This window comes from Haemaphysalis longicornis, unplaced genomic scaffold, assembly GCF_048455015.1.
Source record: "Haemaphysalis longicornis isolate Haplotype H1 unplaced genomic scaffold, Haemaphysalis longicornis Haplotype H1 scaffold_16, whole genome shotgun sequence".
NCBI lineage: Eukaryota > Metazoa > Arthropoda > Arachnida > Ixodida > Ixodidae > Haemaphysalis > Haemaphysalis longicornis.
This window is the reverse complement of record NW_027526266.1, coordinates 14,792,106-14,806,526: the sequence shown is the minus strand read 5'-3', so window position 1 is coordinate 14,806,526 and position 14,421 is coordinate 14,792,106. Positions and strand designations below refer to the sequence as shown.

Genomic DNA, 14,421 nt, shown 5'->3' with positions numbered 1-14,421 from the left:
TAAGAAGTATAGGCATGTCTTAAAAAGCTGGGATGACTGAAATGCACCAGTCCTTGGGCACAAAAGTGAGATGTAGAGAAGAGAAGAATAATTCTGGTACAAGAAGGAGTGGTTGATAAACGTTAACAAGCCTTCGAATGTTTGGAATGTGGCTAGCTGAATCCTCCAATGACCACATGCGGGCCTTTTCTTCACCACTCCCAAAACTTCAAGACTCCAGTAACACTAAAGAGAGGCCATGCGTTTCCACCTTAGCCAGGACCTAGGAACTGTTTCTTGGCTGCATGAAACCTCAGTACGACCATTTCTTACCTGTCCACCATTAGGACATTTGAGCTGACTCGGTCACTAGCAATAACCAACAACCTTGACCAGGCAACACTCTCACTCCAGGCCCTCATCTAAGCTTGCACCATGTACATCCCACAGATTGTGTAGTGGGAACTGTTAAAAGCTTTAGTCTAACTTGTTATTTGACATTTTAGGATGAAAGCTTTAGATATCTCTGTACCAAGCGCACACGGCGTGAAGTGCCAAAAAGTAATGGTACAAAAAAGTGGAAGCTGTGGGCAGAGCAAGTGCAAGCTGGTGATCACATACCAGAAAAGGGAAATAGCAGCGCAGGAGGAGGTTTGAAGGAGGGCTGGGAGGAGGAGGAATTGAACGCGCCTCAAGAAAGTGGAACACCAAAGGAGTGTGGGGGGGCTGCCACACGTTCTATACAAGCCGCCTTGAAGGGTAAATGTATGGACGGGGACTAACAAGGACGCTCCTGGCAATAGAGAGCGAGTGGAACGAGCTTTTGAAGATGCAATATATGTGACAGGGTGCAGCCGCAAATTTCAACAAGAGTTCAACAAAAGGCCCAAGTAGGCTTTCACATTCTTAAAAAGTTCACCCAATAATTTTTTCTGTTGCTTGTGAGGAATTCGTGTAGTTCGGCTCTCCCAATGCGTGGCTACTGCATTGCAGTCATATACAGTTACAAGTAGCGAGGACTTTCCTGCAGGACAGGGGCTATAACGTGTCACCGAAACATTATGCACAGGGATTGTAATTAATTTTTCTGCTTCCGGATGGCCTAACATCAACGTTGCGTGAAATGTGACGTGTGCGTTCTCACCTCTTACATGCATGACAATTAGTGGACCACCTGGAGTAAATTATAAGATGTCTGCATATCACCCAAGCTTTTGGCAGTGCTACACATGCTGCCTGCAATAATACGTACATAAATATACAGGTACATACAGTCTATGCTCGTTACAGCGGATCCGGCAACAACAGACTTTCGGTTACAACAGTCCATTTCTGTTGCTTTGTCTGGTCCCCATGCATTTTAAATGGAGTCCACTTTGCTCATAATGGACCCGGCTAGAGCAGACTATCGGCTACAATAGACTAAATTTTAGGCGAAATTTTTCGACTGAATGTTTAAATCGGGCTTCTGCAGGGTCGGCATGCTTTTTCTTTGTTTAATTTGGCGAGAAAACCTATGTCTGGCAACATTGTTGGCAGCCGGGTAGTTGGCGTAGCGAAGTTAAACCAGTGCCAGTAGACTTGTCTTTTTTTTGTGTGTTTGCGACCAGCGGCATGAGTGGCAGGGTAGCTGATTTCACTGTCGGATAAATTAAGCCCATTTAGCGCTGTCAAACATTGGGAAAAACAGGCCGACATCACGAGAAGTACAGGCCTGTCTAAGCAGACGGTCCGCTCGACCATCAAGAATGAGGCCGCTGCCGATAAACGCGACTCTGGTGAGATTGAACAACAGTGCTACGAGTGCGCGAAGTGGTGCACCTGGAGTTAAGTCTTCCCTTCGGCACAGTTTTTTTTATGTAATTAAGAACCCGGGTTCAGTGAAGGTCAGTATTTATTATTCCCATGCATGCATCAATCCCGTTTCGTTCGGTGAAAAAGGTAAGAAATGCCTCAGGGGGGTTGGTTCCCGTACATTGTATGCAATCTGCCGGTGGCCGTGCGCAGTCCAAATGGTCTAACTTTCTATTTCACAGCTGTCCATCATCAGATTATTTCATTACAGCTGTTTCAATGACCTGACTAAAATCATAAAAACTGTGGAAGCTGCTTTGGGGGAACGTCAGGCAGCGATTGGATTTGTCTGACGAATGGTTTCTGGAATTCTGCCTTGTCACGAAGGGATTCAAAGCGCCCAGCTAATTCTGATGGGCGCAACTGATTTTTGTAGCTGGTTAATAATTGCTCCTAGTTATATTCTTGCTTCATTTGTTCTGCTTATCATGCATCTTTACAGACTTTTCCAAGTGCTGGTGCTAAGCTTTGGAAATGATGTTTAGGCGATTCTTTGCCCGTGGGCAAACACTGAGGTGCTGCAGGCGTGTAAAAACAACAGTGTTTGTACTATGTATATGCAATATCGGTCAAAGTACCTAATTTTGCACTCATAACCCCTCCCCTTCCCCTCCCGTGTGTGATACTGCATACTTCGGCTACAGCAGACGTTTTTCTGAGGATTAAGAAGGTCCGTTGTACCTGTAAAACAACAGAATAGATGAAAGGCCTCTAGATATTTGGAGACATCTTTAAAATTTGTTCTTATTGCCCTTCTATTTTTTCATTGTGTATTAGGCATCAACAGAACTTACAGAAGAATTCCGGACCAGACTTCCTTGAATTGCCAATTATTGGAGCGCTGGGTAAGCTTTCCCAATTCATTTCCTTTTATCCCCTTTATTTTTTTGAAGGGTTTTGATAATTAGCTTTAAACTTGTTGAAACTTTGTATAAAATGTGATACATTTCAAGCCTCCAAGTTTGGCACAGGAAATTGCGGCATTAAAAATGGCTGGCATGAATTACATATATTGGCCAAGCATATACTCTGTTGGGTTGTAGGTTAGCCACCCGTCAATCAAAAAGAGGTTCAGGTAAATATTATGGCCACCTTGATTGTTAAGAGTATCGTATCGTGATCATCAATTTCAAAAAGAGCAATGTGGGCATGCAGCACCATTGTTTTCATTGATTCAACTGGTGTTTGTATTCTGCCAGAAAAACGTCTTTTCTCTTTGCCAGATTACTCATTAAATTTTTTTGTGTGTGTAGTAATACAATACTGATTTTCTGATAAAACACCATATTTCCCCACGGATATAACCCGCCCCTGCATATAATCTGCACCTCCACTTTGAGATGCCAAAAAAGAAAAAAAATATCCTCGCGTATTTCCCGGACATTTGATTCCCGGACTACTAAAGAAAACGCGTATATTTAGCAAGTACAATACACTGACTGCAAGCCGAAAGTCACAATTCGCCATCCTTGTGTTTTCTTTCTTGTATGTTTCGTGTAATCGAAGGCTTAGCCTGTGTTACACCACGCACATTGCCGTGAACCTGCACTAAAGGGAGAACCCCATGCATTATCTGCACCCTACTTTGCCACTAGAATTTGGGCATTTTTGGTGCGGGTTATACGTGCGAAAGAATGGTATCTATTTCAAATGTATTCTTTGCTTCCATCTGTTTTTGCTCTGTAAGGTAACCTACACATTAAGGTAAAAGAAAAAAGCTTATGCGCACCTTTTCTCAAACTTTTCTAGGCCAATCCTAAGCCCTCTCGACCACAAAGGACTCAAAGAATCGGCTTTACCTTTAAATGTGACAAAAATATTTTATAACAGTAAGAAAGAAAGGTGTCTTGTCTATATATCCGACATAAAATATTTCAGCCTCGCCCGGTACATAAGCTTGTAAATTTTTTTGCAGCCTGTACACTTTTGGCTTGGCCTAGAAAATTTTGACAAAGACTGTGTGCTTCTGTTCTGTGAAATCTGCCTGACATTTGCTTTGCGCTGCACAATGCGGACATGTATGAGCCATGGTAGCAGTTCTAGTAGTTTTGAACGGTCTGGCCTATATATATATATATATATATATATATATATATATATATATATATATATATATATATATATATATATATATATATATATATATGTTAAAGCAAAGCATTTTTCCACCCGGTTTGTATTCTTCGATCCCTTAAGGCGCGGTCACACTTGGCTGACACGGCCGTGATGACAATGCGACGGCAACGTTTACGAGTCGCTGAACCATTGGCCAACTGCTCAGTTGCAGACTACGTTGTTATACTACGCTGACGGTGACATAAACATGTTGGCCGATGGAAAGTGCGCGTAGTGTAGCTGGCTTGCCGACCGAAGGCGCCAGCAAAACCGTTAGCCCGACCAGTCGCCTGACGCGTCGTCGAGAATAGACCGAGAAGCGAAAACTGCGCCCCTACAACATTCGTGCCACAATGAATGCAGCTCTGTTTGGTTAGTTTCTGGAGTGTAATAAACTCAGTAACGTCCATGAAGCTCATGCAACTCCACACTAGCGCTAGTGCGATCCGTAGTTTGGCTTTAGATGCTTCGGCCGTGTTCTTCGGCGACACCGCTCTCCCAAATTGCAAACTGCACATGTGTGTGCTATCGGCTCGCCTGTACAAAAAAAAAATCAGTTTCATGCAGAAAAAAAGTTACGTAGGGTAATTTGGGTAATAACGGATAAATATCGGCCAAGGTTTTTATCGTAAAACGCAAAACCAAAGTACGGCAAGCACTATCCCTGCAGTGTGAAATCGCAGTCGCAGCCGGGCACACATATTTTCGCGAGCGCTTTCGCGAAGCAGTGGAGTTGATGGCGATAAGCTATTGTGGGGGCTTCGGGGAACATTGCTTTCAGTTTACCAGCCAGGAGTTCTGTAAACCAGCTAGTAAACACCGATGTACTGTACGAAGGATGGACCTCCATCTAGTGCACAGGCTAATTGGCAGCTGGTCAGCATTTGTGTTGGGGCACAGTGGTGTCATGCGTCGCGCCGGTCGCTCGCTCGCTCGACGTTGCGGGTTCAATTCCTGACGGGGTGGGTTTTTTTTTTCGGTTTTTAAAGGAGCATGGTCTGTGTATCCAATTTTCGAATCATTTTCTGCGTGATTTTGAGAAGCAACTACCTTTGTTATGGAAAATTTCCTTCGAAACAGCGAGTGGCGTCTGGAGCCACAATTAAGCTTACTTTTCTTGCACCGCGTTTCTCAAAAATGCGGTACCATGGTGCACTGTAAAGCCTTCTCTATTAGAGGAGGTTAAATTTCCGCTGACGTACGTACTAATTTAGATGCATATTCTACGTGCTACAGAGGTCTTTTTGCCGGGGTTCATCCATAAAATCCGTATTATTACTGCCACGGCAGCAGCGAACACAGCTCTTTTATCTTTGTTTGTGATCTAACAAGAAGTTGAGAAGTACACACAGTACAAGCAGCGCACACGCGAGTACACACGAACGGCTTATGTCGCGGCAGTCGTGACACGATACTCTATGTTTGACTAAAGAAAGGAAGAGATCCCCAGTGGAGAGGGTCGCCGTGCGGTCGTCGGCGTGGTGTGACAAGCGCGTCGGCCGACATCGTGCAGACACCGAGGCCCCGCCGATTTCTCGCTGACGCAGACGATTGGCCAACGGTCGGTGTCAACGTGGTGTGACATGGCCGCCGACAGCTCGCCGACACGGTGTTGGCCGATCAAATCGTCCGATGGTCAGGCTAGTGTGACTGCGCCTTTAACCATTTTGTTTGTTGCCAGTGTGCCAGTTTTCAACCTACCGAGTTAAAAAATGCTTTCACATTAAAACAAGACAACTCCGAGTGCACTCGACTCTTTTACAGTCTGTGAAGACAGATCAACCAGAGAGCTAGCTTGTCTTTAGCACCTGATGGCAACAGAAACAGTAATGCTTTATTTGCATGCTTAGCAAATTAGCATCCTAGAATAAGCATGGAGAGGACAAGGATTTGTACTGGCACCTTGTTTTGCTATTACAACTCTGAGCCCGGAACTCTGATTCAGCGGATTTTGTTTTTTTTTTCTTTCAAAGTTCTCCATTATGATAAATGAAGTGGGAAGAGACTGCTCTACCACAAAAAAAGTGTAGAATGCTTGGGTCATGTTTTCAGTTTTTCAACTGATTTACATGCAATTTTAGCAGAAGTGTATGCTAAAGTGCCACTTCCCTTGCACAATCCTCTGAAATCGTTCTCACATTGGCTTGGACAACATGTTAGCAAGCCTGTATGGCTGAGTATGGCCAACTAGGTTTTACCTTTTGAAACTGTGCATAAAATAGCACGAACAGAGTACAGAACTTGGTTTTAGGAAGCAGATGCGACAGATACAAGTGCCAAATTGACAATACGTGTTTACCTTATCAGAAAACAAGATATCCTGGTGTAAGTGTTTTTGCCACGGCATGCTCAAGAGTGTGTCGATTGACTTGACCACCCCTTTTCTGGCTGCCTGAGGCAGTTCACTCCTCCTCTTGTCCTTGCAGCCCGCGATGCTTCATTTATCCTCCTTCCTTCTGTTTCAAAGCAAGTCTGCCTGGCTGTCGTGGCACTGGGCTAGCTCAGCTCAGAACAATTGGAACCTTGAGAAATGGTTTTCCATGTCCACCTAATTTCAATAATTAAAATCAAATTAGATTCTTGAGTGTATAGTTAACTTCACATTCGCAAGGAAAATCTAACTAGGTGCATGAATCACGTTCGTCATGGTGGCATAGAAGGAGCCGAAACGTTTATTGAGAAAAAAAAAGAAAACACTTCATATAAATGCCTGTAACATATACAGTAGACTCTCGTTGAGACGAACTTGGTTATGACGAGTTTTATGGGTAAAATGTCCACCTCTTTTGCTCTCTTGCCACATGCACAAAATTAGGCAAGCGTCTGCTTAAGACAAATTTTTAATAATATGAACAAATATTCATGGTTCCTTCGAATTCGCCTAAATGGGAGTTTGCTGGATATCGGGAGACCGTCTGAATTGTAATGTAGCATTTGGTATTCAGATGTATTCTAATAACACTTGTCTGGGGGATGTTCATGGAGACTATCTTAGCGATTTAAACAAAAGAAAAAAGCAGCTGCTTCAAGCAGTTTTGTATTATATATTTCCAGCTGTACAATTATGACTTCTTTGTCTTTCTCAGGCCAGACACTCTTTAACTGCAGCTGCCACGTGTTTGTCGACCGGGCACTTGTCGTGGAAAATATAAGCTTCCTGCTTGGGGTGGAGCTTCTTTTGGCTTTGTACTTCTGCCTGAACATCAAGTATCCCAGAGGGGTTGCTTCGACAATGGAGTTCATTCAAAGGTAGGTTGTTTTCTGTTTAGTTTAATACTCTGCTAATTGTTGGTGTAGTAGCTTCTGGTGGATCAGCCTTGCAGATAACAGCTGTATTTTGTTAAACTTGGCATCCTCATAAGCAGTGGTGCTGAGCAACATAGTCGTGATACCACCTACTTATACATCTGATGCGGCCAATCAAGTTAAACTGTGAAGACAAAATGCAACTGTGGGGAATGCAAATTATGTACTGCATTGACCCAATCACTACGAGGCCAATTTTAATGCAAACTTCCAACAACTAAGCTGAATAATAATGGCAAGAGATGTAGTAGTGGTATGTCACCTGCCACTTTATTGCCGAGTCCATATGACATCTTGTTAGTGCCACTAGCGGCTGCAGTCTAAAGCCATTGCCATGAAGCATGACTGTGGGATAGTAGTTGTGCGTCAGTTGTGTTGCAAGACATAATTCGAGTTGTAATGTGCAATTAGCACACCATTACCTCAATTTATAGTATTACTGCTATTACATCACTTCTGTGGTTTGTAACCGGAAATTTTAAGATCTTTCACTATTTTTGTCATTCTTCAGTTTAAAAAAAACATCTTTCAAGCATGGAATGTAGTTGAGCGAGCTACCTAAGGCTAGTTCTTTCTGACCCCTTTAAGCAGCACTGTAGAGGGGCATGCCGCATGCGGTGTCTGAATGAAATATTTTATGCCACAAAATCAAGGAGAAAGTCAGTTCATTGCAGCAACTTGAAGAGAAGAAATGACAACTGCAGAATAAAAGTGTAGATTCAGCAGGTGTGTCTGTTACCGTATTATGCGGAATAGAGATCGAACTGGAATATAAGTCGACCTCCTGACCTTGTAGCCGAAAAATGCAAAAAAAAGAATTGGTACACGCTATTGGTTTATTGAGGCTACAACCTGTTTCGTCTCAGATTACTCTTTGGGGTTGTCATCCATGGTGCAGACCAGGGAATTGCTTATGCAGCACTTCTTTAACACTCACAAGATCGTCTCATCGTGAAGCGAGCGCAAAGCATGGGAAAATCGTGTGCACACCGTACTGATAGCCAGTCTGTGCAGGTGGCTAGCAAGCATCTCAGGGTATCCATTCATAGAGATGTCACACGGCGCTTGCAGACAAAAGTCGCCACTTTGTACAGAAGCACAAGTGCACATAGCAGCGCTTTTGAAACGAGGTCTTACGAGCATTGCATACAAAGAACTGCCCTTCAGCTAACACCAGTAGCACACTGTAGATGGCCTTCAGCGACACCAAACTGGCGCAAGCCAGACACATCATGAAAAACTTCCAAATTTTCGTTTAATTGCTGCTGTGAAATGGCACCACGTGCTTAAACTTATTTTGAGCGAGAAGGAAATGTATGCACACATTCACTGACTGCGAGAGAAGCAACAAAACAAAGATTGTGGTGCGTCCGAGTTGTTGAAGAAAAATACTGTAGAAGTGCAGCTTGCTGGGCCAGTTGGTGCATATCGAAAGAACGGGAACCAGCGAAAAAGACGCAAAACACGGGGAGGGACGAGACAACACAACGCCGGACTAGCAACTGAAATTTAATGAAGAAACCGACACACTCTCTGAACAACCAAGTCAACGCATGCGCCAACACGTACGTGTGAAACGAATGAAGATGCTGTTGTTACTAACTACCTCTACTTTCATATCAACACCACTCAAGTTTGAATGAAGCCAATTCCTTTATCGCTGAGGATGATAGACGGTGCGCTAATGCAGTTGCCTTCCTGCTGTTGTCTTATGAAGAACGCCTCCAGTATTTCCCTCTCATTCTTAGTCCTGCCTTTTCCAAGGATCGTTACACTATCAAATAATGGTTCGCACTTGCACTGTCGACAGTGAAAGGCAAGGTGTCCAGCTCCTTGAGAACTAACGCCCAATGCTCCTCCAGCCGCTCATTGACACATCGGCCGGTTTGGCCGATGTAAACCTTCCCACACCTCAGCAGAATTTTATAGATGACACTGTGCTCACACTTAACGAATTTCTTGGCATTGTTTGTCTTACACGCGCATTTCTCTTTTCCCATATTTCCAAAGCACGCGCACAGTCTGGAGAGTTTACACGGCGCGGAAAAGACCACTTGAACCCCGTGCTGCAAAGCAATTTTCTTTATGTTGTGCAACACTTCATGTATATACGGCATTACTTCAACCTTCCTTTTTTTCCTTCTTTTCATCTGGTCCCTGTGACTAAGAATTAGAGGGAAGTACTGCAGGACTAAGAATTAGAGGACTCAGAATTAGAGGGAAGTACTGGAGGCGTTCTTCATAAGACAACAGCAGGAAGGCAACTGCATTAGCGCACCTGCGTCTATCACCCTCAGCGACAAAGAAATCGGCTTCCTTCAAACTTGAGAGGTGTCGATACGAAAGTGGAGGTAGTTAGTAACAATAGCATTTTCATTCGTTCACGCATACGTGTTGGCGCATGCGTTGACTTGGCTGTTCACAGAGTGTGTCGGTTTCTTCAATTAAATTTCAGCTGCTAGTCCAGCGTTGTGTTGTCTCGTCTCTCCTCGTGTTTTTCGTCCTTTTTCGCTGGTTTCCGTTCCTTCGTTGAAGAAAACCACCGGTAGTATAAAAAAATTAGAATATACAATTTGTAGGGAAGCATTTCAAAACGCGCCCTAGAAAAAATGTCGACTTGCGTGGAGCAGTTTGTCAGATATATAAAAAAATTTTAGTTTGCATTGTGCTCTTGCCATGCAGTGAAGCCCAACCTAAATTTCAAAATGTGCAATTTCTGGCGGTTCCCTGGAAGAAATCTGGTGGTTTGACATTAGCAGCGGCAGCAATTTGCCCCCACGTAACATAAAAACATCTTGTCAATGACCGACTTAGCATTTCCGGCCAGCAGAGTATTTGGGGCAAGCGCGCAATGCGGAAAAACATGCATGATGTTGAAAACAAAATGAAGTTGATGCTTGTTGACGCTCACCGTCAGTTATGATGTTCTGACTCGCTAATGTAGCCTTGCTTGCAGCAGTGAGGTGCAATGCGCTAGAATCGTGCCCTGCAAACTTTTGCTGTTGTGTGATAAAAAAAGATCAGCATTACCAGCCTCCTCCATTGCAGTGCCACCTAAAATTTTTGAAAAGAAACAGTACAAAACATATTAGAGACTGTCCGAATAGAGGGTTCAACTAAGAAACAACACTACACTCTGAAGATAGCCTCGTATGAAAACGAAACTGGCAGGCGGTGTGTAAGGCGGTTTGAAGCACTCTCCTCGTCGAAACTGATATCTGGTGACTGGGTGCTATCGTTTGACTTGCCTGGGAAGTTCTCATCACAGAAATTGGGTTAGGGTGGGTGAAATCAGGAACGGCAGGCTTTTTTCAAGGATTAGTAGCGGATGCTCAAGGCTTGAAGTTGGGTAACTGCGTGGTAGCGCCTATATGAATTTCGCCATGCAGAAATGAAAACGAAACAGTTGTAAACTGTTCGTTAATGGTCCTGTGGTAAGTGAAACTACAACACACCTTAGAACAACGTACGCAGAGGGAATAAAACTACCTAAACAGACACTGCTTGACATTTTCCGCCAATTTCTGAGATTATTACTGTCGGAGTGCAAGCCTGACGATGGAAAATCGGCTTCTGATCCACCATTATAAAGAAAAACAAACGCTGATGCAGACTAATTACCAGTGGCACGTATTCTGCTTCAGTAGCGTTGACCACGCCCCTTTTCCACACCCAGGTAATGCAAACGCTTCTCAAAAATCACATTTTCATGGCAAAAATGAAAACGAAATGGATTTTGAAAGGGCATTTTCTGAGCTAACTCCAGATCGTTCCAGAAACGGCTGGAATGCTGTGAAAAGGGGCTCCCAAGGTATCTTTGAAATGGAACGGTTTTGAATAGGTGCGGTAAAGAAAGAATTAAGTCGCTGTGGTTAAGTCACTTAAGAAAGAGGCGTCACTGTGGTAATAAAAGAACAGGCTAAGCCAGCAAGGAATTTAATGTGTTGGCTGGACTGACTGTTATCTGTTTATTTTGTTTTAGGTACCTAGTTGGCATCACACCAAGTGAAGGTACCAAACAGGAGGAAGCGCGGCCCAAAGGAGCGGAGTCAAAGGCCATGAAAGCCGCCGCAGAGCTTGAGACATTCAAGAAGAAATGGAGCAATGTGAGTTGCAGGCCTTTATAAGTTGTGTGGTGAACTGTATGCGTCTGTTCTGGAACTTATACCCCCCCCCCCCCAAAAAAAAAAAAAAGAAAGACTCCACAACCATGAGAACCCCACCCAGGGGGATATACACAGCCTCCCAAGAGGATACACAATATGGGGGGTTGTCGTTCTCCCCAGGAGGACAACGACAACCCCCTCAGGAGGATTTCGACACCCCCTCAAAATCAAAATTCTGGATTAACCCCTGCGTCTGTTCATATGACTGAAAGTACTACACCCAATAAGTATTCTTTTAATCTGGGTATATTTTAAAGGAGCCACGAAGAGAAAACACAAGTTTAGTTCATTCAAAATATTGCCTCGTTAGAATCATACTGACACCACTGCTAACGTAAACTTCGCTCAAATAAGCTATATATTTAGGAAAAAAAGGGAATGGCCATGCGACCCACTAGCTCATTTCCCGCAGCAGAACCTATGACGTCACATGTTACAGTTCTGGGATTTGCGGAGGGCAGCAAAAGCAAACGCAAATTAGGCAGAGCTTACAAGCTTGCCGAACGAGCTATTTGTGCTTAAATGTAGGGCAAATTCTTTTCAAAGCCGTAAGAATGGTGGGACAAACAGTGGAAGTTTCGGAAGCACACGTAAACAGAAGTGCCGATGTGTACTGCTGTTGGTACTGCGCGCGCTATGCTTGGTTTAGCTGCACAGGACTGCAGGGCTTTGGGGTTGTCTCAGACTACACTTGCCGACTGACGCAAGGAACGGTGTTTTACGTGAGCATATTTGTAGAGCGAGCACTATGTTTCACGAAGCAATTATTTTCTTCCTGAAGAAAACCAAGCCAGGTTTAAATACGGTCAAAAACAAACCAAAGGCCACGGAGAAAGAAATTCTTGCTCCGCGCCAAAGGCAGAAAACGGTATGCTACGGTATGTTGGCGCCATCTAGGTTCACTAACGGCAAACAAGGCCTCCCAATTGGCTGCAGAGCTATGGTCCCTAAAAATATCTTTCTAGGGACCATAGAAGAGCGCTCAATTCCTGTGAAGTCATTGCGGACCACGAGAACACTCGATTTAGTGGGAAAATTAAAATTTTAACTTAAATTAATCAATTTCTCAGTGAATAAAACATTGTTTGCATTTGGACAAGCGCTGGGGGCACTATAAAACATTAAATCTTTCGAATAACACAAACTTGTATTTTGTCTTCATGGCTCCTTAAAGGGGAGAGACATGGATGGATCCTAAAACTATTCCTTGTATTTTTAAGTAAACCCTGTTAAACTTGTCACTCTTGCTGCTTCTTTTCCACTGATTTCAAATATTCCGTTATTTTTTTAGTTTGTCAATTAGTTCCCGAGATAATTAGAGGCAATTAACCATTTTTGGAGGAACAAGGGACAAAGCAGTGTTGGTCATAAAACTGTAATCTTTACATTTTCCAACATTATGAACCCTGGTGAGTGCAATAAGAGAATCAGTTTTTTGATGCATCGCTTGGAACTAATTTTAAAGCCCATTAAACTTCAGTCTTTGGAATGGGCACTCAAAATGGTTCCTTGCCACTGGTGCCACCAAGGTGTAACGAAATCAGTGGGGGAAAGCACCAAGTCTTAAAAATTTCACAAAGTTTACTTAAAAATTAAAAATTTTTTTTAAGAGCAGTAGCCCCCCTTAAAGATATATCCTGTACTGTACTAATCTGACTTGTCATGACTTACTTATCATGACTTTGACTTACCCGTACGTTCTTACAGGTAAATCTGGCATATAATTTGAAATTCCACTTGCTTTTTGCCCCAGTCATTTAGGCCTAACTTGCTTTCCCTTGGTTTAGAATTGCTCCTTAAGGTGTTCTACTCCACATAGTAATGAGCAATTCTTGCCATTTTCAGCAAACTGCATACAAATTACAGTATCCCTTTTCACAATGTAACATGTCACAGTGTAACATGGCACACTGATAATGGAAAAGACGAAAGCAGCTGGTACTGTCATTATTTGGGTATATTACAAGACACGAATACATTGATAAGAACGGCGATTGAAGAATCTCAAAGGCGAATGTCAAAGGTGATTCTCAAAGGCAAGACAGGCACACTCAAGTTAATCTTTATACCATAATTACATGGTATAAAGATGCTGCACCCTTACAAGTGAGAATCTTCTTTCCCTGCTTCCTCTGTCACCTCCGCGTGCCGTCATGCCGAGGTTCTCATTCTTATGCACGCGCTATCTCCCGCAGACGGGCGGCAATTTCAATACATTTCGAAAACAGAGCAAAATGTACTCATACAATTATTAGCCCAAGCCGTTCACGAGGTAGTGTCTACTTTTCTGTGAGAGACTAATCAATCCTTTTTGGTGGTAATGATGGTAAATTACTGGAAGCTATCATTTGTAAGTACGGTGGCCTCTGCACTAAAAAAATGCAGACACGTCTGGTAGCTTGTTATAATCAAAGGTATGTTTTAAAGGTATATCAGCTTTTTTTGGCCTTATTTTTTATGTACCATTTCATGGTCGTCCTCAAATATACAAAATAGGTCTACGGCATGCATTTTCACCCAGTTTTAATGAAGTATGAAATTAATATTTTATTGGTAATGGCTTTGGTAATTGTCCAGGCTTTGGTAATCTCCCAAATAAAAATACTTTCTTGTTTTTGTTTTCAGCTGCTCTGCTAAACTAGTTTCTGGACCGTCCACTGGACAACTGGACAATCTGATCCAGAAATGTTCGTCATGCAAGCCCGTCAAGTGATACGAGACAAGTTGCAAGTTGCAAGTCCAGAATGATGTATTATACAGTTCTCAATATAGCCTCAAAAGTACCCTTGTTGCTGTCAGTCTTGCCAATCTATGTCGATTTGTGTCATAAACAACACAAATTCTGTACACCAAATGTGTTTCATTGCAGCAAAGTGGTGGGTGGAAATTGCTAACAGATTCAGTGCGCATGCTTGAAGTTACATGCTAACTGCAGAATTTCTTCTCTTCTCTATTGTGTTTTAGTAGCGTATTCAAAAATAGTACCACATGTGCCTCTTAA

The 14,421-nt window shown here is 43.0% G+C and overlaps 1 protein-coding gene across 1 annotated transcript; it reads left to right on the top strand.

Annotated features, from left to right (window-relative positions):
• The first annotated feature begins 414 nt into the window (after nt 1–414).
• Nucleotides 415–14,203, top strand: LOC144166034 (uncharacterized). Its single transcript, XM_077695701.1, has 5 exons — nt 415–434; nt 2,611–2,678; nt 7,035–7,197; nt 11,237–11,360; nt 14,046–14,203. The coding sequence occupies exons 1-5, from the start codon at nt 415–417 to the stop codon at nt 14,055–14,057; spliced, it is 387 nt and encodes a 128-aa protein (XP_077551827.1). The 3' UTR covers nt 14,058–14,203.
• The last annotated feature ends 218 nt before the right edge of the window (nt 14,204–14,421 follow it).